Below are 22420 nucleotides of genomic sequence, written 5' to 3'. Positions count from 1 at the left end.
CGGTCCGCGGTCTGCGGTCCGTGAGTTCGAGCCCCGCCTCGGGCTCTGTGCTGACAGTGCAGAGCCTGGAGCCTGTTTCAGATTCTGTGTCTCCCTCTCTCTTTCTGACCCTCCCCCATTCATGCTCTGTCTCTCTCTGTCTCAAAAATAAATAAACGTTAAAAAAAAAATTAAAAACCCAAAAGTGGATTTAAAGATTTGAGGCTGCCTGTTTTATTTATTCATTTGCATTAACTTAATTAAGGACCTTTCTGGGTACGCGTAGTCATTACGCTAGCAGTAATACTCAGTTTAGTAAGACTTCAAACTATTTCTTGCATTTCTGCGTAAAAGAAATCCTGGCTGAAAGATCACTTCCAGTTTTCCCTTTTTAAGGGTGTTTGCTTTCTGTTAGAAGAGAGAGCACCAGCGCTTTCTACTTTGACCTCCAAAGCACCAACCTCGCCTTTAGGCAAGATTCTTGGATTTGCGCGTTCCAGCGAAGTCCGGCCTTTTCGGTCCTCGCAGGCTGCCGTAGCCAAGAAAGGCAGCACTCTGTTCCCCAGAAAAGTGCCACCTGCGGCCGCAGTTTCACTTTCGGTTTCACCCGGGTGGTCCGCGGAGGCAAGCTAGTGGCGCTGCTGGAGAGGAGGTTTGGATCCCGGCCACCAGGTGAGCCAGGTGGCTGTGCGGGCGGTTCGAGGCCCCAGTGTTCGTTCGCCCCGGGCGGGTTTGGAGAGTAGCAACCCGGATCTGGGCCAGGACGGAGCGTGGATTCCGGGGCCTGCGGATGGCGGGTGCCCGCACGATGCCGCGCTCACGGTCTCCTCCACTTCTGGAAAGGCCAGGAAGTCAGGAGATCTGTGGTCGCCGGCCCTGAGACCCCCGCACCCCCGCCCCCGGCACCCCTCCGGGGGGCGTCTAGACCACGCAGGGATGAACGGTAGCTGCCTGGCCCCACCGAGTTGGCTTTTGAGACCAATCCTGGTGTAGAAGTTCCCGAGGGAACCCCGACATTAGCCTGCGGATTGGGCGAGAAAGCGGGCCCGGAATACACGGGCAGGCTTCGCTCGGTTCCCAGGGCTACACCGACCACGTCGGGATGGTTCCGCTGACACGCAGGAATTGAGAGCTGGACCAGCCCACCTTACCCAGTCCATCTTACCCAGTCCTCAGGTTTCGGATGTCCACAGTTGTATGGTGTTAAGTCCTATCACCAGGACTTTTGTGTATAGGTGTGCGCGCGCTCGCTCATAGCAGGTATTTTTAGAGTGTCTAGAATTAGGCTGATGCAGATAAGGTTGGTAGTAGTGACTTAGTGTGCCACCCACGCCTTAGTAATACAGGATTATTGAAAAATTGAAAACACATTAAGAATATGGTAAAGGAAGTAATATTCACTGAAACCTTTCCGCCTGCCATTTATTTGTGTATTTTACTCTTGTATGTACTACTTTCTATTCGAGCTTAGACTCCCTATTTTATCAGTTAACAGTATATACAGTCGTCCACTTTCATTTAAAAGTTCTTTCTAAAAACTTCTAATTTTCTATTTTTTGATTGGCTGCCTATTCTGCCGTTGTGTAGGGCCCATAAATGCAGCCATTGCCTGACTGTGAGGCGTTTAGGGTGTTTGAGAAGTTTTGCTTCACTAAAAAAATTTTTTTAATGTTTATTTATTTTTGAAAGGAAGAGACAGAGTGTGAGCCGGGGAGGGGCAGAGAGAGGGAGGGAGACACAGAATCCGAAGCAGGCTCCAGACTCTGAGCTGTCAGCAAAGAGCTTGACGTGGGGCTCAAACCCGGGAACTGTGGATTATGACCTGAGCCGAAGTTGAGTGCTTAACCGGCTGAACCACCCAGGCGCCCCTTTGCTTCACTTTAGCATCCCAGGTAATACTTTGTTAAACTTAAGAAAACAAAAAACTGTATTTCAGATTATTTACTTGGACTAGATTCCGAGAAGTGAAATTATTACAATAGATGCTGTGTTCTACTAAGGTCTTTTTAGATCTTCATACCCTTTGCCAAATTGTTTTTTCTGAAAAGTAAATAAGTACTCCTTATCCTGCATTGGGTGGTCTCTCACTAGACTGTGGCATATTTGGTATGAGAATTTTAAAAAAAGGTTTACATCACTTGGATTATTCTATCCTTTGAGAATTGTACCAAAGAACAAAGACTTAATCATCTGAGGGAACTGTAATACTGAAAAATGGGAAATTGACCATTTTCATGACCAGGATTAGAAATCCATTATTTATAATGGCAGCCCCTTCAAGATTTAGTTTTTAATTTTTTTTTTAATGTTTATTCATCTTAGAGAGAGAGCACACAAGTGGTGGGGGGGGGGGGGGGGGCAGAGAAGAGAGAGAGGGACAGAGGATCCGAAGCAGGTTCTGTGCTGACAGCAGCAAGTCTGATGTGCGGCTCGAACTCACAGACTGTGAGATCATGACCTGAGCCACCCAGGTGCCCCCAAGACTTGTGACAGTTGTTTTCAGATTCTCTTTATGTCAGAATAAAGGATCTAATAAGTTGTATTTTGTACTCTATTATCTGGTTAGAATTGAGCTGTTCTCATTTATTATACCTTGAAGGTTTTTTAAAATTCTTTGTTGCTTTAAGACCAGTTGACATTTTGGGCCAAAAAATCCTGCGTTGTGGAGGGCTATCTTATGGTTTGTAGAACGTGAAACAACGCCCCTGGCCTCCATCTACTAGATATCAATAGCACCACCCTTCTCCAGAATGTCTCCAGACATTTCCCAGTGTCCCCACTTGCTTACAGGAATTACTTGGGGAACTTTATAAAAATGTGACAGTGCCCCTTGCTCGGGGAGTCTGATTAGCAGCAGGCTTCAGGAATCTGCATTTTAACAAGCATCTCTGTTGACTCCATGCAGTTGGTTCTTATGTAACACAGAAACATTTCAGTTTTCTTCATTCTTCTTTTATTTGATGGTCAGTAATAGAGTTATTACTGTGCTGTAGCTATTTAAGTGCAGAGATGACACCATGCTAGTTACTATAACCGTAGTTTGTGGGTCAGGGAGAAAGAGACAGGGATTTTCCTTGGCACTGACATTAAATGCCCCCCACAGGCTTGGCTAGTGAGCTTACGAACCAGGGATACTATTTTCCCTGCCTCTGAGAAGCTTAGAACCTACCGTGGGAGACTGGTCAACAGGAAGACTACAGAACGGCCTGAGAAGTGGAAAGTGGTACCCTGAGGGCTGCGGTTCCTGGCTCACGTGAGAGGGGTGAGGAAAGCAGCCCCCTACTGTGTGGGGAGGAGGGATTGGTATGAAGCCTTCAGAAGGGGGCCAGGTATGCCCCTGTCTCAAAAGGGAGATGTTTAGGGAGCTGCTCTCCGTGTCTGATGCCCTCTCCGTCCAGGGCTATGTGTGTTTACTTGGGTTGTCATGTTGTGTTTCATTGTGATTTTTTTTTTTTTTTTTTTTTTTTTTTTTACTTTTCACGTTTTTTTCACCCGAAGCTGTCAGTGTGCTATGAGTAGGTGAAAGTTTACTGGTGAACATTGCCGAGAAACCAGGATTTGCATGGTTTGCAAATCTGCAAATCATCTGCTCAATAACGCAGCTCTTGAAATCACATCAGATCTCCTTCTGAACCTTTAACCATTGTATTTCTTCACAGGCTATTTGTCACTTGAGGCATTTTCCCTCCAGTGCTCCTACTCTCCACCCAGATCTCCACTTACATCTCCATGCACGTCTGTGGCCATGCTCCAGGCTTAGCAGGAGAATCTAGACATATTCACAAGGGCAGCTTTGAAAGGGCTTAGGCTTTGGGACCAAAAGCCTTACTTCTGCTTACCACCTTGCAGGGTTACTGTGTGAATTGCTTGTGAATCTAACATACATAGTTGGATGAATAAAATTTGTTTTTTTTCCCCCCATTCTTTTACCAAAAAAAAAAATCTCTGCAGGGCAGTTTGCAGATGTTCTTATACTGGACCTCTCATCTCAGTAGCTTCTGGCAGAAAATATACAGCCTTTGACTTAATAGCCATTTCTGAAAATAGGTCATTTAAAACAAGCCTGAGTAGGAGGCAGGGGAGGGAGAGAGCCATAGAGGTGATTATGGCTTTAATTTTGAAGGGAGAAGTTTTATCAAGGTGACCCCTGCAGAAAGGAGGCCTTTTTCTTCTTATGTGTTTATGGTTCAAGAGGCTTTTCTCTCGCTTCAGAAATGGTCAGAACTGTTCCTTCTGCTGTAACCAATTTAAAAGATGAACACTTAAAATTACGTGAGCCAAGTGATGGGAAAAATTGTGATGTTGAGACCAATTTACTCACACAAAATGGATTCATGGGCCAGTCATTAAGTAACAGGGAGTACCCAGGAAGCCTAATGAAGATGAATGTAAAAGACGTGGCCTCCTAAAGTGATGGATAAAATGTGTTTGAAGCAACCACCCTCTTTTCAAATAACTTTTAAAATGTGTTTTTTTTTTTTTTTTTTTTCCCAAGAGATTCTGCAGAACTAAGATGTCCTGGAGAATAAATGCAAAGCTTGGTATTAGTCTTTCCTTTCATGTGGCTCACAGTCCTTTGAGGGAGAAAGGACTTGTATATAAAAAAGTAGAGAATATAAAAGAGAGTAGTGACAGATGATATCAAATCCCAACCAAATGGGAAACGCATCCTGCCAGAACGAAGTGAGCTGGTCACCTCCACTCTGCTGTGGAAGTTGCAGGTGGAGCTCATGTGAATCTCTCCTTAGAACCCCCTTGTGTTTCCCTCCACTGACACAGTGTTCCCCATACTTGCCAGTTCAGAAGAGTCTGCTGGGCATGTGCAAGCCGGTTCCAGGGTTCTTTCCCGCACCCGCCGAATCAGAATCCCGAAGTGAGCCAATTGATTGATGTTTAGGAAACTGACTTAGCGGCTGGAGCCCAAGCTCTTTTAGCCTGACTTGCCCTGCCTGCCAGAAATGTGGCCCTTCTCCCTTCTGCAGCTACATTTTGTCTTCCTTGCCTGTGTAGCATTTTCTCCTCAAACCCAAACACACAGTCTGCTGCCTTTGCCAAGATTTCTGTCCTTTCAGCCAGTGGACTCCTTTTCCTTCCCACTCAGTTCACATGTCTCCCCCAGGAATCCTTTGACCCACCAAGCCTGCGCTAAGCGAGCTTCTCTGTGTGCTGCTCCCTGCACAATTCTGTCCAAATACATTACAACTTTTTAAAAAAGTTCTCCATTGGCCTGTCCTTGTGCCAGCTCTGGAGCGCAAAGTCTGAGGGCCCAAGGCTATGTGTGTCTCATTCGTCTCACACCCCCAGCCTCTGCGCCTGACACTTGGGCGCTCACTTAGGCACTGTACAAAAGTTAGAAGTGTTGAATGCCTTCAGGAAGAGATTGATGTTAATTGGAGTAAAAATGTGGCTTAATGGCAGAGGTGTGATCTTTGATGAGTTTAGAAGGAGATTATCTATGCTCTTTAAAAAGGTGAAGAAAGAAGATGAGTAACATTTTAAAAATAATTAATACCAGCAGTTGTCGAGGTTTGTGGTCTTTTTTTTTCTGTCATTAACTTAACTTTGGACAAGGTAGTTAATAATATTCCTGTCAACTAGATTTTCACGTGACAATGCATCGTAGTGTTTTTTTTTAACACAAGATAAACAGCTAGTTTCATCTCAAGTCTTGTACCTAGAAAGTGCCATAATGGGATTTCCCATCTAATAGGAAATGAGCCTGACTCATGAGTTGAGTCTCTATTAGGCCTTTGGGGTTAATAGTCTCTCTGGCCTGTTCAACCACAAAACAGCACGTGTTCAGGACATAAATGAGGCAGTTTATAGACGAATGGGAAGATTAGTTTGTTTTTACTAAACCCATCAAGAGTACTGAATCTGTTACAAGGTTTACTTTGTAATATTTTTTCTTGTGTTCAAAACAACATAAAATTGTTGTGTGGTCTGAGTCTTGAATGAATAGTGATTGTACTGAATAGCGGTTGTAATTCCACTTATCTGTTGAGACTGTAGCTACAAAAATAAACTGGCAATCCAGTGGAAAAGTTAAATTAAAATTTCCTGAATAAAATAGTTAGCTGATCACATTTTTAAAGTCTTTCAAGTCTTGGGGAGATGGAGTAGGGAATGGTCCAAATAACAGCTCCAAATTCAAGAATACTTTGTGAAATTTGCATTTTCTTTTGTTTAACTTAGGATGTTGACTTTTCATGGTTACAGAAAATTATTTTACTGAAATTATACTCCCTTTGTTTACTCACACTCTTTGAACAAGAGTTTAAATTCTTCTAGATTCTAAGTTTTTTAAGGTCAGAACCTGTGTGAATGAGATGTTTGTGAATTTCTTTGAAAATATGTGCAGACAGACACGTGTTTGTTGAAGAAATGAAAAGCCGACAACCTAGCATTCTACCTTACCCAAACTGCTGAGCCAGCACAGATTCACTTTGAGAAGATCTGCAAACAATGTTCCTAACCCTGAATTCAGGTCATTGAGTGAACAGATTTGGAGTGAAATAAGCTGGGCTGTTTCTGGAAGAATGTGTTACGAAAATGTTGATTGAAAACAATTTGAGTTTTTGAGCAGAATCCTTCAAATATTGTATCCATACTGATTTTTAAGTGTCAATACTATATGGCTACTAAAGAATAGCTTCATTTGACTGAAACAGAAAAATTAATTTTCAAATTCCTTTTGCTATCAGTTTTTGCTTAAGTAACCACAGTTTTGTTACATTGGTTTACCAGAATATTTTGAGCCAGATAACAGTTATATAACAAGATGGGTTTTGAAAGGAGTCTTTGGCAACTATGTATGTTTGATCTGGGTATATAATACTCTGTATTTCAGAGTCCTATTCTTGAATAAGACTTTTTCTTACTAAAAGGCAGCGTATGGAATGGGAGAAGATACTTGCAAGAGACATATCTGATAAAGGGTTTAGTATCCAAAATATACATAAAAAAAACTTCTAAAACTCAACACCCAAAAAACAAGTAATCCAATTAAAAAATGGGCAGAAGACATGAACAGGCATTTCTCCCAAGAAGACATACAGCTGGCCAACAGACACATGAAAAGGTGCTCATCACTGATCATCAAGGAAATGCAAATCAAAACCACAATGAGATAATCATGTCACACCTATCAGAATGACTAAAATCCACAGTGCAAGAAACAACAGGTGTTGGCAAAGGATGTGGAGAAAAAGGAACCCTATTGCGCTTTTGATGGGAGTGCAAACTGGTACAGCCACTCTGGAGAACAGTATGGAGGTTCCTCGAAAGTTAAAAATTGAACTACCCTATGAAAGTATTTACCAAAGAATATGAAAACATTAATTCAAAGGGATACATGCACCCCAGATTTTATTTATAGCAGCATTATTTACAGTAGCCAAATTTTGGAAGCAGCCCAAGTGTCCATCAGCTGATGAATGGGTAAAGAAGAAGTGGTGTATATATACAGTGGAATATCATTCAGCTATAAAAAGAATGAAATCTTGCCATTTGTAATGACATGGATGGAGCTAGGGAGTATTAGTGATGCAAAAGTGAAATAAGCCAGTTGGAGAAAGACAAATACCATATGATTTCACTCATATGTAGAATTTAAGAAACAAAACAAAGGGAAAAGAAGAGAGAGACAAACCAAGAAACAGACTCTTAACTGTAGAGAACAAATGGATGGTTACCAGAGGGGAGGTGGGTGGGGGGATGGGTGAAATAAATGATGGGGATTAAGGAGTACTCTTGTGATGAGCACCAGGTGATTAAAATAAAAATTAAAAAAAGATAATTACATAGAGTATATATATTATAATAGAGGAAATCAAAATCTCTGGCTGCATTAGCAACTTTCAGGAGGCTATATAAGGTTATGATTAAGAGCATGGGCTGGTCATCCACTTACTAGCCATGTGCCAGAGCAGGACCTCTGTGTCTTTTTCTTCATCTGTAAAACGAAGATTAAAAACAATACCTGCCCCATAAGGTAGTGAGGTTTAAATGGATTAATACATAAAAGCGCTTAGGTAAGTGCTGACATACAGTACACTCAAATACTAGCTCTCAATTATGATTATAATTATTTTGAGAAACGCTGTTTTGGCATCAGTCATTTGTAAATATGTCTACATCATATAACATAGACTTTAAAATATGACTGATTTGAGCTTGAATGTCGGTTCCATCACATTTGGGGGGCAAATTATTTCAACTTTTTGAGCTGTTATTTTCATTAGCAAAATGGAGGTATTAAGACATTCTTCCCAGGGTTCCTACAAAGATCAAATGCGATAGTGTTTATAAGGATCTTAGCAGAGTGCTCAGCATAGAGAAAGCATTCAGCAAATGATGGAGGTGGCCGTGGCTGTAATGCATATACTGACTGTGTGTGAGACAGTAGTGACAAGCGATTAAGAATAGGGGCTCTATTCATACAGGGGGCTGTGGTGAAGCTGTGTCATAGGGTCGCTATGGGTTACCTGAGTGAGATAATGCATTCGTTTAGTATTTCGCTGTACGTACTGGAAACGTGTCAGCTGCCCTGTTGTGATAGCAGTAGTGAATGATGTTGAGTCTTCATCTGTGGTCCTTTGATACTTGACTTCCTGCAGATACGTTAAAGGTTTCCAGGCTTTTTGTTGTTGTTGTTGAATAATTAACTTTTGCCTTCACTTTTATTACCCCCTTTCAGATTTTTGATCAGGATTGTTACAATGAGTCTACGGAAACAAACCCCGAGTGACTTCTTAAAGCAAATCATTGGACGACCAGTTGTGGTAAAATTGAATTCTGGAGTGGATTATCGAGGTAATGTTTTCATGCTTCATCCTCACTGGTGCAACTAAATAAGTAAATATGACTTAACTGGTTTTTATTAATGTCTTAAACATATCCAGGAGACCAAAAAAGTATGGGTTCTCCATAGTTTTTATGCCTGTTTCTTTTCTACCCCTGAGATAGTTCCTTTTGGAGACAGTGCAGGTAGCAGAGTGTGTGCTTCTGACTTCCATTGTGATTTGTGTGACTGCTGTCTCCTGTCTGTGCTTTGAGACTGTGTGTGCCTAAGCTCCCTGGTAAGAGCCAGGGTTCTCAGTCACCTGGGGCATAAATAACCAGGTACAGAAGAACACCTTAGCCCAGCAGCATTCATTTTTGCCAAAGTATTCACGAATGACAAGCAGCTGTTTAGACAGTATCATTTTACAACATGAACTTCCCACTCTTACAATATGCTTGGACTCCAGATACACCTTTCTTTTCTTTTAGAGAATGCTCTTTTTAAGAGGCTGTGACACTACTGAAATTAACTTTGTGGGGGAAAAATGGTATCACACATGCCATTTTTTTTTTTAATTTTTTTTTTTTAATGTTTATTTATTATTGAGACAGAGAGAGACAAAGCATGAACAGGGGAGGGTCAGAGAGAGAGGGAGACACAGAATCTGAAGCAGGCTCCAGGCTCTGAGCTGTCTGCACAGAGCCCGACGCGGGGCTCGAATTCATGGATCGTGAGATCATGACCTGAGCCGAAGTTGGACGCTTAACCGACTGAGCCACCCAGGCGCCCCTCACATGCCATTTTTAAAAGTTACTAAATTCCTAATCTTCCAAAATTTAAGTATGTTTAATTACCTGGAATATTTCACGGGTGCAGATAATGAATTCATTAGCAGAGTAAAGCCTTTTGTCTCTTTTCTGAATGATGATAGTAATCTTGAATTTTTTCCTCTTTCCACACATGCAAATTTAATATTACTGAGAACTTACTGTGTGTCCATTATGTGCTAATCATTTCAATTTCCAATTTATCTTCACGTAAATCCTTTGAGATCCCTGTTTATCCCCATCTAGTAAGGGAGGAGCTAGGACTCCCAACTCAAGCTTAACTTAAAAGCCTTGTTAAGAAATCACTCTACTGTTTTTGTACGGCTTTAGTTTCTTGATATCAACAACATACCTCCAGTTTAGTTTGATTTTTGTAGTAGAACTAATGGATTTATACTGAATACTGAGATAGAAAGTCTCTATGTACCGCTTTACACCCATAAACTTTTGATGAGCCCAAAGGAGATACCAGACTTCTAGAGATTTGAACATATTCGCCATTTAGGGTAGGGATGGTATGTTCACTGTCTTCTCAGAATCTACTTCATTGGGGAGATTAGCCAGCCTAGCCTGACTTTTTTTTCTCTATCCTCATATTTTTTGAATATGTATTTCAAAAAATACATATTCAATTTTTTGAATTTGTAAAGGTAATATATGTGTTTTTCCTTTTTTCTTTTTTCTTTTTCTTTTTTTTTTTTTAAGCAAGTTCAAAGCAAATAATGAAGAAAAGTATATAGAAGAAAGCAGTCGCTCCAGATTTTCCATTGAGATCATCAGGCTTACCAATTGGGACCTGTGTCCATATAAGCATAATTTTATATAAATGGAATCATCTGTACATACGCCCTTATTTTCTTTTTTTACATTAAAAAAAATGCATTCAGTTCTCTGACACTACAGAATGTTTAATGCTGCATAGGAGTACCTTGTGTGGATGTGCCACCACTTTGTTTTTGTTTTTAACTAGTTTCCTGTTAATGGACATGTAGGTATTTACCGAGTTTTTGCTATTTTAAGTAAACAACTCCGCTTCTTTGACATGTATTTTGAACACTTGTCCAAGTATTTCTTTAGAAGAAATCCTCTGGGCTAGGATTTCTGTGTTAATGAGCTTGCCAAGTGGCCCTCTAGTCGGGGCAGATGGGTTTATTCTTCTCTGTGTTCTCACCAACCCTTGTATTAGCCTTGTTTTCAACTTTTCCATTCTAATTGGCAACAAGTAATAGTTTCGTTTTGTTTCTGTTTCTTTGTTTACTAGTGAAGCTGAACTGCCTTTCACATGGCTAGTAACCATAATGATTGAATTAAAAAACCCAGCTCTCTGTAACAATTTCTCTTGAAGTTTAAAGAAAACTTTGTTTCTTCTGTTATTCATAGTAGTTTATCCCTTAGAGAAGGGAGGGGGTTACAATTACAACCTCCTGGAATCTTTTTCGTAAAACAACCTTTGCCAGGAGAAGGGATATTTTTATTAGTGAATATTTCATTTTGGAATGCCTTTAGTTAAGTTTAAAATAGATTTGCATATCATGTTTCAGAAGTTTCTTGCCCATTTAGGATTATGGTTTTGATGTAGAATGATACAGCAGGAAATAAACTACAAAGTTACATCCTAAACTTTCTTTTGATAGGAAATAATTGTTAGTAATTGTCCATAATCTATTCTGGTTCTCTGAAAGTGTGCAGCTTCTAGCAGAATTCCGTTAGGTTAACGTCTTGTGTTCTCATGACACACACAATTGGGAAAAGAAACTTTTTGTTTAGAGGAAAATGGGGGCAGAGGCAGAGTGAGGAGCATATTAACGAAGCGGAGGCCAAATGAAGCCATCGACTTGACTAATTGAATCAAGTTTGTACTGTTTGTTTTCACTTAATTTTTTTTTCTAGAAAATACCACTTTAAGTTAGAGACCCGGACTTAGAGGCTTATATATTTTCACCTTTTGGAAAAAACAAAAAACAAAACAAACAAACAAACAAAAAACTTGCCCTGTACAATTTATGCCATTTTAACACAATTAAAAAGATTCACTCAAACAGCTTTTCCTTAAAAGCTCCTCAGAACGTCTTGGGCCACTTTTCTATATTAGTCTGGATTTGAAAATATTCTAACTGTGACAAAACAGAAAGGGATGTGTTATAATGCAATATGTTGCCCTCTCTTCTCAAGCTGCTCTTCACTGTGAGTCACAGCTTTAAGATGTGCCTTCAGGAGCACCTGCTGTCTCCTCTTCTATTATTTTAACAGATTGCGGAGACTTCCTCTTAACCCTGGAGTACATTCATCTGCTGCAGTAGATGTTGCGAAAGAATGCAATAAATCTGCCAGACCCATATTTCACTTAGTGGCTGAAGTAAGAAATGCCACTGGAAGCAAGGAGTCTTGGCCAGTGGTCATTTGTTCCTGCATAATTGCCCACTCCTGATTTTAGCTTTCAAAGGATGGTGTCTTATTTGGAACATGCTTGTTCTGTTATTTTGGGGGAGGCTTTAGAACTTGCTGTTGTTATCACACATATCACGAAGCAAGTGATAGTTTGATGTTTTCCCTCTTAGCAGTGGGTATATGACTGCTTTCACACTGTATGCTTCTTAGCCTTCCTTCACAGTGGCACAAAATGAACCGATCTGAGTTTCATTTACAGTGTGAATTTTTATATTAAGCATGTAAGAGCTAACAAATAAAGAGATTGTCAGCTCTAAGGTATACCCTGTAATTTTCAACTCTGACTTGCTTTAAGTATCTTCTCTTTGACTAAATCTGCCTCCAGGGGTCCTGGCTTGCCTGGATGGCTACATGAATATAGCCTTGGAGCAGACGGAAGAATATGTAAATGGACAGCTGAAGAATAAGTACGGGGATGCATTTATCCGTGGAAACAATGGTAATATTCTCTCACTGTACAGTTGTGTAACATCCAAAATAAGCCTTTTTGTTTATAATCAGGATCCCCAGCAGATTTTCTACATAATTCAAAAGTTTAGTTTTAGTTTTGCCTTGTTAATTTTTAACTTCTTATATCTCGGATCTTCACTGTGACCATTTTTTTTAAGATGCCTCCTGGAGTTTTAGAATAGGCATTCTCACCTTCCCTCTCTTTACTAATGAAGAACCGAGGGGCATTAGTATACTGACCCAGAACCCGGTACTTTTGAATACAGTTGATTCTATTCCCCCAACACCGCCTCTCACAGTGGCAGTTGGAGCCCAAACGATGGCCCCTGTTTCCCCGCTGTCTTTGGTTTGCATCATTTGGCAGTCAGCTTGTCCTGTGTGTCCTTTTCTGTCTTAAACATTCAAATGCCTGTTGTGGACGTTTGCATCCTTTAGTTTGGCAAGAAAAAAAAAAAAAATAGGAAATAGGGTTCTAAAGTTAGTCTGCTAGTATATCGCTATGATTATTACAGTTACTTTTAAGTACCTTGTTTTAAACAATTATCATTAGAGTCGTATTTGAGTTTCTCAGGGGGAAGGGAGAGACATCAAAACCGTGGTAACTGCCCTTCGACCCATCCCCACTCTTTGGTCCCATCCCTCAAATGGAGTTCAGGTTTTTTATGGACGTGCATTCTTTGGTTCTGGGTAATTTCTTCATCCGCCTTTCCAGCTGTATCTCTGCTCTGAACTAAGTATCCTGACTTACTGTAGGTGTTCTGTCTCCTGTTCTTACAGTACCACATTTTCTCACGTCCTCTCTTTTTTTTTACATCTTTTGCTGGCTTTTTAGTCTTCCCAACATGGAAAATTTCCTCTCTTTTTTTTTTTATATTATTCTTATTTTACTCCCTCCATTTACTAGAAATGTTATGCTCTCTCCCCATCTCCAGACAGCTGATAGCAGTAGCCGCCTGTGAGTGGTGACAGGCTAGATCCTGTCACATGCACACCACATCTAGCGCTTGTCCAGTTTCCCAGGCGTGTTTTTGCCGTCATTCTGATGATTCCCGTCATGTAACTTTTTCCACGATGTAATCAGCAGTAGTTCTCTTTAGCCGCACCCCCCCCCCCCCGAGATTTACATCTTTGTCTCTTAAAGAGGATCCCCACTTACTTGTTTAATTTGTGCTACGTTCTTTGGTCAAAATGCCTTTTAATGTCACTTTGAGGAGCCGTGTCGGAGTCTCAGTAGGCAGGGGGGTAGAGGGTGGGAAGAACACCTCCGGTGAAAGCCTGACCAGAGTCCCCTAGTTCTCACATTTCGTCTTGTTCTCATGGACTACCACATACCCTGAAGGGTCCGGTTTAAGTGTTCACAAGAGGACTAGGTGAGCAAAACTTTGGGTAACACCAAAGGTTGATATTTTAAAAGGGAACTCAGAATAAAACTTTTAGTATTTTAAAAACAAGAACAGAAGCAAAACAAAACAAACAAAAAAACCCCACAAAAACTCCTCAGCCCTTGTTTATTGCGTTGTAATTAAAGAATAGTAAACAGCAAGTTTAGAGTTTTTATTGGAGAGATGGATGGAAATGTTTTTTATTGTTAATCTGAAGTCTCCCCTGGTGGCTTTACTGATTTGCTTTCCTACCAGCATAATAAATCTGTAATTATAAAACATTCTTAGATTCTAGGGATTTTCACATCCCTTCTGTTTTGTTCTCCTGGTCTCAGTTTGCAGTCACATGTACAGCCAGCACTAGAACACAGGCCTGTAAGACATCAGACGCACGTCTAGATTCATGAAATTAGTTTTTCAGTCCTAGACGTTATCGTGTCGTATGAAAATTCCCTTTAAATTTGCAGAGATGTTAGGCCAACATCTATTTGCTTTTAGAACTTGCTGTTGTGAGACTTAAGCACAGGTTTTTTTCAACATATTTATTTTTTCTTTTCAGTATTGTATATAAGTACACAGAAGAGAAGGATGTGAAGACACCAGGAGTATAATACTTTTCATACTGGGGTATATTTTTTTATGAGATTTTTGGGGGGTTCCTTTGTGACTTCCACTTGTCCCATTTCATAATAGTTGGTGATTTTTCACTGACCTGCGAGGAAGAGAAATGTACAGAATTGTGATAATGTAATTGCGACGCGTTCCTTCCTATTTAAGTTTCAGTCGTTTCCTTTTACCTCTGTGTCAGTGTGCAGAAAGCAAAAGAATAAAAAAAGAAAGAAAAGCTGTTTCCCTGTACGTGATTTCAACCCAAGGCTGCAGCGGTGTCATATGCTCTGATTGCTTTACTTACTTGTCTGATGAAAGGATGCATGCGGCGGTAATTAAAACATTTTAGAGACGTCCTTCTTTAGCCCATCGCCTTCGATTTGCCACACAAAATGCGTGAGTGGAAATGTTCGACAGAGGCCTCCGGTTTCAGTCTGAGGCTGAGCAGGGTTTGTGAGGTCAGAAGTTCAGCCTCTGATTCTGTCACCTGGATAGAAAGTAGAGCTGGGGATCCGCAACAGCAGTGGGAATCTGAATGGGGTTGCGGGGGAGACCCAAACTCCAGTTAGCAAAAAGCACCCCAGTTAAGCCAGGTCTGTCTGCAGTCACCTTGCACTGCCTGTGCAGTTAGACTGGTTAGGTTTTCTTGCCTTCTTTCAGGAGCATTGGCATCAGTGTCCTTCTCTAATTTTCATGAAACACAGCAGGGGAGGAGCCAGTCACGTACATATGTCTGTCTGGCAGTGGTTTCCATTAAAGCAAAGCCTGGAGTTTGTAAACTTACTCAGGTTCCAGTTGCTTCACCGTGATTGGGGGAGAATTTCTCCTCACCCCCGCTGGGGAGGGGCTCCTGGGAAGCCTTTCTCTCAGATCCAAGCTGTGTGGGAGTGTGATGTTGTCCAGGAGCAGAGCACCAAGCATTCACGTTGCTTGGCACAAGGCGGCCCCCTCTGCATTATGTGACTCCCGCTGAGAGGGTTTTCACAGTTTATTAATGAGATTTCCACAACCCCGCTTTATTCTCTGAGCAGTTTATGCGGTCTCTAGGAACAGCACATGTATCTGGGCACTGAGGTTGAATGAATACCAGACAATTGTGTGGACGTTGTATTGGCCTTCCTCCTCTCTCCCTCCCCAAGCTGAACAGCATTCCTGTTCCAGGAGCCAGTCGTGTGATTTCAAACAATTGCCTGGTTGAAGGATGTTGTGGGGGGCAGGAGAGGGAAGGAGGGAGGAAAGGGGTGGTGCCAGTTCCGGGGAAGTATATGTGGCATTTTGTCTTGCTTTATTTTAAAGATCAGAGTAATTGGAAACAATTATTTTTTAATAACTGAGGAAAGGTGAACAGGAACATTTCACAGGGTTTTACTGTGTGCACACCAAAAAGAAAACACTTTATGCTATGCTTCAATAATTTATCACTTCTTGACAGGGGCTTGAAAGGGTTCAGTCAGTAAGTACAAATCACCAGGACAACTTTTTTTTTTTTTTTTTCCCCAAGTGGTGTATCAATCATAAACAACCCCCAGATCTCGGTGGTTTGAAACAACAAATGATGCTCACTCATGCTCCACGTCCACAGGGGCCAGCCGGTGGGATTCCCGCTCATCGTGGTCACCTGGGGGCTCTGACTCTTGTTTCTACCATCTCGGTGGGACTGAGGTTCCGTGCTACAGGGGAGGGGCATAAGCAATCATACCACCTCTTAAATGCTTTCACCGGTGGTGACCCTCCCCCCCCCCCCCCCCCCCCCCGCCATCACTTTCCCTCCATCTTGTTAGCCAAAGCAAGTAACATGGTCATGGTTTACTCTCAGTTTCCTGGAAAGTGTAATTTTTGTTTTACAGACCCAGGAGAGAAAACCGGAAATGTTGGTGAGCAATGGCAGTATTTACCACAGTGTGAGTGTTAGGATTCTCCAGAGAGTCAGAACTAATAGGTTGTGTATGTAGATGTGTGTGTGTATAGATATATACACATACGCAGAGAAAGAGAGTTACTTTAAAGAATTGGCTCATGTGATTGTGGGGACTGACAAACCCAAAATTCACAGGGTTGGCTTTTAGGCTGGGGACCTGGAGAAGAGCTGCACCAGAGACAGTCTGCTGGCAGATTCCCCTTCTGGGGGAGGTCAGTCCTTTTCTGTTAAGGTCTTCAGCCAATTGGATGACACCCACCCACATTATGGAAGGTAATCTGCTTTACTCAAAGTCTACTGATTTAAATGCATCTCATCTAAAAAACACCTTCACAAAAACATTTAGAATGTTTGACCAAATATCTCGGTACCGTGGCCTAGCCCAGTTGACACATGAAATCAACTATCACAGCATATTAACTGTACCCTTTGCATTATAAATCTCTCTCACAGAAACGAAGTATACCCAAATCCCAAAGTGCATAGTCTCAAATTTTATTGCTCATGAAAAAAGAATCCTTTGTCTGCTAATAGTGCGATTGAGGAACCTGTGTTCCTGGGGCTTTCACTACCTCTTCGTTAGATTCCAAAGAGAACTAGTGATTGGTTCCTTCCATGGTTTCAGAAGCTGGGTCTGGATAGATTGCTCTGGTTTTGTGGTTGCAGGACAACTTAGAAATTCCCAGCTAACATGTTCCTGAACTTAAAACAAAAATGCAGAAGGTGAGAACAACCTTCACATAGAGCAGGTAAGCATTACCTCAAGCCACATATTGTGGGGAGATGGGCTTGGAGTCTTTTGCGTGTATCAGAACCGCGCTCTGTAAACCATTTCAGAGGCACAGGGGTATACTCCTCTAACACCAGTGGACCCTTACCACTTTTCGTATGTTAGGTTTGTGTGGCGCTCACTTTCCAGTGTATTTGGAAGTATTTACAAGCACAAATCTATCCCGAGAGGGTGAATGTGCCGTCCATCTTGTTCAAAGATGGCCTGTTAGTAGGACCTCATGTTGGAGCGTGGCAGAGTTCGCTTCACACCCTCTGGCGGATCTCTAAGATGCTGGGACTGCCCCAGTAGAGCACGCGCAAGGGGGCCAAGCCCCGTCTGGATTTCATTAGTCACCTGAGCTGAGCCCCACAGTCTCCCGTTGTGGTCACTGAACAAGGCAGTCCCCTTTTTTTCCAGACGCGGAGCCCTGAAGCAAAGAAGTAAAGTGACTTGCCCCGGGTCACTGGGGGAGTCGCTGCCACCAGAGTAGCAGTTCCCACTGCTATTTGATCGGGGTCTTAAATGTCAAACTCCTGTCCGTTGATTCCATCCAGCGTGCATGGAATCAATAAATCAGTTTTCTCTTCTCTTCATCCTCCTGGTAATCTAAATAGGAAGGTCCCGAGGTGTGCTCATGGACTGCCGTCCTCTGCATTCGGAGATGGGGTGACTGACAGTGATTTGTTGTCACTCTTGCCCAGGTATGACAGGAAAGATCAGTAGGCAGCCAGCAGCCCTTTACACACGGGCCCAGGTGAAACCCGCCCCTTGGCTGGTGTCTGCAGTTTGCAGAGTCTTGCTTTTCTTGAGATGCCTGTCTCTTAGAATTTGTTTTTCTCTCTGGAGTATCCCTGTTCCTAATGACTACATGACAGGCTGTTTGCCAGCAGCCCTCTGCTGTGTCTTCATGTTAGAAGCCGCATCATCAGGCGCAGGACGTACATAAGAGAGATGGCGACAGGCTGTGTGTGACCTCAGTCACCCTTCCCTCCCTGGCGCAGTTCTGGCTGGATCCGTTGTCCTGTGTCCCAGGCTCATTTGCTCAGGTGTCTAATAAAGACAAATAATTTGGTGCCATGTCAAGAGTGAGGCCTTCCAGGCCACCCGACCACCCTCCCTGGAACCCATCACTGTCCTTAAGCGTACTTAGCACACACATGTCACCCCCACCACCCCATGACACCCCTCTGTGCCCTGACCCCGAGCACATGTGAGGCTTACTTAGAATCCAGCAAGGTTACATCGTGTTTCACATTAAATATGTTTTGTTTGATACGCTTACTCAGGACGTCACTTTTGCTGTTCATATCATTATTCAGTTTATTATAAAAAAATTTTTTAAATCATGTTTTTTAAAGTTCTTTTATTGAAACTGATCACTTTGGAAACTGTGAGGACAAAGTCCAGGATGATCACGAGATGTAATAGGCCTTGATCAAAATGCCGTATTGTTTCAGAAGAAAAGAGAAATATCTATGTAAAGAAATATTAAACTAGAGGGTGAAGGAGAATAGGCACCTTCCCCCCCACCCCCGACCAGTTAGAAATGTTTCCCTCAAGGCGGCACCTGGGTGGCTCAGTCAGTTAAGCATCTGACTTCGGCTCAGGTCATAATATCGTGGTTCGTGGGTTTGAGCCCCACATCGGGCTCTGTGCTGACAGCTCCGAGCCTGGAGCCTGCTTCGGATTCTGTGTCTCCCTCTCTCTCTGCCCCTCCCCTGCTCATGCTCTTTCTCTCTCTCAAAAATAAATAAAAACACTAAATTTTTTTTTTTCTTCTTAAAAGAAGAAATGTTTCCCACATGGATTGGTTTCGCCTGGTCAGGGAAATGAAAGTGTTGTTTTAACCAAAAGGGAAACCAGGTTAAATAATCAAGCAATCAGACAATTTAAGGACCCTTCTCTTCATTAAAAACCATTGCAATCGCTTCTCGGCCTTTTGGCTAAGATCAAGTGTAAAAACCATTGCAAACTTTTAATAAGCTTGCTTTTTTAATTGTCATTCATTTTCCTTTAGTGAATGAAACTTCCCCAAAGCCAACACATTTTCTTCTTCCTTCCCCATCTTTCTTCTGTTTTATGGGAAAGAAACCACTTGTCAGACTCCATAGTTCCCAAATTATGGGACACCACCCCTCCCAAATTATACAGGCATCATTTCTCTCAAAGTTGCCCTGATTCTGAATTCATGTCAGTTTATTATTCTAACAAGCTGACCCTTCCTCAAAACTTCTGTGTGGAGGTGAAGGGGGTGTGTTAAAGTCACTGTTGAATTTCAGTGGAAGCAGGACCCCTACCAAGTCAGTGACTCCTTGGAGGGCTGGAGGAAGGAACATCACTGAGCTAGGTGCTTTGGGAATTTAACGAAACGTGAAGGAAGAGAGATTCCTCTCTGCCTCGTTGAGTAAGAGACCCATTACTCCAGATTAAATTGGAAACAGGAGACAAGTTAACTTTAGAGCCATTGTAGACTGGAAGCTCCCTGAGGGTAAGGCTGTGTTTCGGCGTTTTGTCTCCAACGGCTGAAGGTGTGTGGTACATTGGTCCTCAGTTTGCTGTCTTCCTGCTGACAACTGCACAGAAACTCAATCTTGATGCCCTTGAATAATTTACCTCTGTCTTTGGCAAGCATTTTTGCTTCCAGATGGAAATACTCTCACCCTCAGTATCAGGCCCATTATTATTACTTGAAAGTTTCGAAACACTGGCAAGGAGGCAAGTTACAGTGCAATGGGGACCTTAACATCCGCGGGAGGTTCATCCTGCCACAAAGAGACCATCTGACACATCTTGACTTGCCCTGCTGATGGTTCCATTGCTTAGAAGTTAGAAGACATACCAGGGAAGGCTGATACTGGACCCGTAAGGAGGAAAGGCACCAACAGGGAAGTGATGGGAAATTGGAGGAGAAATGACTTTGCCACCCTGGTATGTGTACCATGGAATAAAATAAATGTTGAATGTAGTCAGACACATCTCCCGGCCTTTATGAAAGTAGATGTCAAAAAGTTCAGAGAAAATGTCACCTGTGGGAAGAGACTCTAGACATTTAGAAACCTTTTATTTTTTATTTTTTTAAGTGTATTTATTTCGAGAGAGAGAGAGAGTGTACATGCACGAGTGCACACAAGAGTCGGGGAGGAGCAGAGAGAGAATCCCAAGCCGGCTCCACACTGTCGGCACAGAGCCCAGCACGGGGCTCGATCTCACGAACCGTGAGATCATGACCTTAGCCAAGATCAAGAGTTGGACGCCTAAGCGACTGAGCCACCCAGGCGCCCAGGAACCTTTCTAAAGTCTCCTTCTATACACAGACTTCTAAAGAGAAAGTAAAGGCCAGCGCCTTCAGAGTTCCATATAAAAATATGGAACAGCCAGTAGGTATTCAAGGCTGGCTTTCTGCTGGCCACTGTTCTAAACTCTTTACAACTCTTAATTTTTCCCAACAACCCCACGAAAAAGACATTAATCCTTCTGCAAATGGGGAAATCTAAGCACCAAAAGGAACTTGCTCAACATCCCCCAGCTAGTAAGGGGCAGGGGTGGGATTTAAGCCCCTCAGGCTGGCTCCAGGGACTTTAAACCATCACCTGAATGTGTCAAGAAGCCCGAACCCCCAAATGAAAGGAGGCTTTTTAGAATAAAGTGAACAACGAAATGACAGGCCCTCTTGTTAATGAGGACAGCATGGCATTAACAGGTGGCTAGAAGACCAGGCTGATTGGGCCTTATTTCCTTCCTTTATTCTTTTTTTCAATGTTTATTTCTTTTGAGAGAGAGTGTGCACAAGCCAGGGAGGGGCAGAGGGAGACAGAGGATCTGAAGCACAGAGAGCCAGGTGTGGGGCTCCAACTCACAAACGGTGAGATCGTGACCTGCACCGAAGTCGGATGCTTAACCCACTGAGCCACCCAGGCGCCCCACCTTTCTTTGCTCTTCAAAAGGAGTAATCTCCAAACTGAAAACCCTGCTGGGAGAGAAACAGAGTCCACACAAACACCGAAGACTGTGGACCCTCTTAAGTCAACTCAAGTCTCCAGTGGCGCCCGATGCAGAGGCCGCTGCACAAGACAACTTGCTGGCAACACCGTGGAAATGCCGCGAGGAGCCTGTGAGACTCAAGAACTGAGAGATGAAAATGCGCTCTGGCTTAAAAAAAGGAGGAATAAAGGATAGGGAAACAGTAGGCCAGTAAAGATGTTAAAACCTTGCACTGCTCAAAAAATTAGAACAAGGCTTAGAAAAAAAAGGTGATTTTTTTTTTTTTTTAGAAGGCAGGACAGATTCGCTTGAACAAGTCTTCTCAAGACCACATAATATTTAATCAGCAGAGTTTCTAAACTACTGAGCTACAGGAATATAATTGTCATGTCCTCACCGTCACCATCGGTGTCGTCCTGGCTAACAACTACTGAGCAGTTTCCTCGTGCCACATGTTGTCTAAAGCGCTCAGCATATATCACCTCATTTAATGCTCGGGACCAACCACCCCCTATCCTAGTAGCGGCCTCTCTTCGTCTTAACGCGTGGAACACCACTTCTCAGCCTTGTGGACAAAAATAAAGTAGAGTAGTTGTTAATATGATCAGAGGATGTGCGACTGATTCCTGGAAATGAAGAGGGATGTATGTGTACATAAACACAGCCGTGTGGGAACAACTGTGCTTATGTTACAATCTGTTCTTGCTTCTATACAGTTTAATATTTTCATCAATTACTCAGGTAAAGGGAAAAGAAAGAGTTTTCAGGTGGTGTAGTGTAGGTGGGGAGAGATAATGCCAGAAATAGAATCAAGAGTGAGAAAGCCCAAGGAGCTGGAATAAGAGTAAAAGCAATAAACTGGAAACAAAAAATCACTTCAATTTAGGGTTTGGGTTTTTTTTTGTTTGTTTGTTTAAGTATATAACACAGCTTGGGGAGACCCAGAATTACTGAATCCCAATGTTGGAAGGAATTCTTGGTTTTCCCACCAAGTCTACGTCAGTGTTTCGAGTTCCACATGATGGGAGATTTAGTGGATAAAGATCAGTAGTTTAAAAAAGTAAAATAGAGAAAAGTCAAAGTGCACCACTTACAGGAATTATTAGTATTATTGTGTGAGCTTCTGTTTCCATTTTATTCTTGGTTGTGTATGCCCTTGGTGGTGACATAAAATTTATTTTCTACTAGAGAGTGTGGTCAAAAAATTTGAAAGCCACTACTATGGCCAGTTCTTAAAATACTTGTACTTCATTACTTCATTAATTCCCC

At 42.3% G+C, this 22420-nt stretch overlaps 1 protein-coding gene and 1 pseudogene across 1 annotated transcript; both read left to right on the top strand.

The window, feature by feature from the left end:
• Positions 1–548: 548 nt before the first annotated feature.
• LOC125918455 (U6 snRNA-associated Sm-like protein LSm6) lies at positions 549–14505 on the top strand. The gene is made up of 4 exons (XM_049624454.1): positions 549–651; positions 8678–8793; positions 12365–12478; positions 14431–14505. Exons 2-4 carry the CDS (start codon positions 8700–8702, stop codon positions 14463–14465), a joined length of 243 nt encoding a protein of 80 aa, XP_049480411.1. The 5' UTR covers positions 549–651; positions 8678–8699; the 3' UTR covers positions 14466–14505.
• Positions 14506–19093: 4588 nt separating this feature from the next.
• LOC125918456 (uncharacterized) lies at positions 19094–19264 on the top strand (annotated as a pseudogene).
• Positions 19265–22420: the final 3156 nt, after the last annotated feature.

Source organism: Panthera uncia, unplaced genomic scaffold (assembly GCF_023721935.1).
Source record: "Panthera uncia isolate 11264 unplaced genomic scaffold, Puncia_PCG_1.0 HiC_scaffold_817, whole genome shotgun sequence".
In the NCBI taxonomy this organism is placed as follows: domain Eukaryota; kingdom Metazoa; phylum Chordata; class Mammalia; order Carnivora; family Felidae; genus Panthera; species Panthera uncia.
This window is presented reverse-complemented; position numbering and strand designations above follow the sequence as displayed.

Coding starts and splice junctions, on each gene's coding strand:
- LOC125918455 (XM_049624454.1), top strand. CDS start 8,700: ATGAGTCTACGGAAACAAACCCCGAGTGACTTCTTAAAGCAAATCATT. Junction 8,794..12,364: donor TTCTGGAGTGGATTATCGAG/GTAATGTTTTCA, acceptor ATCTGCCTCCAG/GGGTCCTGGCTTGCCTGGAT. Junction 12,479..14,430: donor ATTTATCCGTGGAAACAATG/GTAATATTCTCT, acceptor TTTTCTTTTCAG/TATTGTATATAAGTACACAG.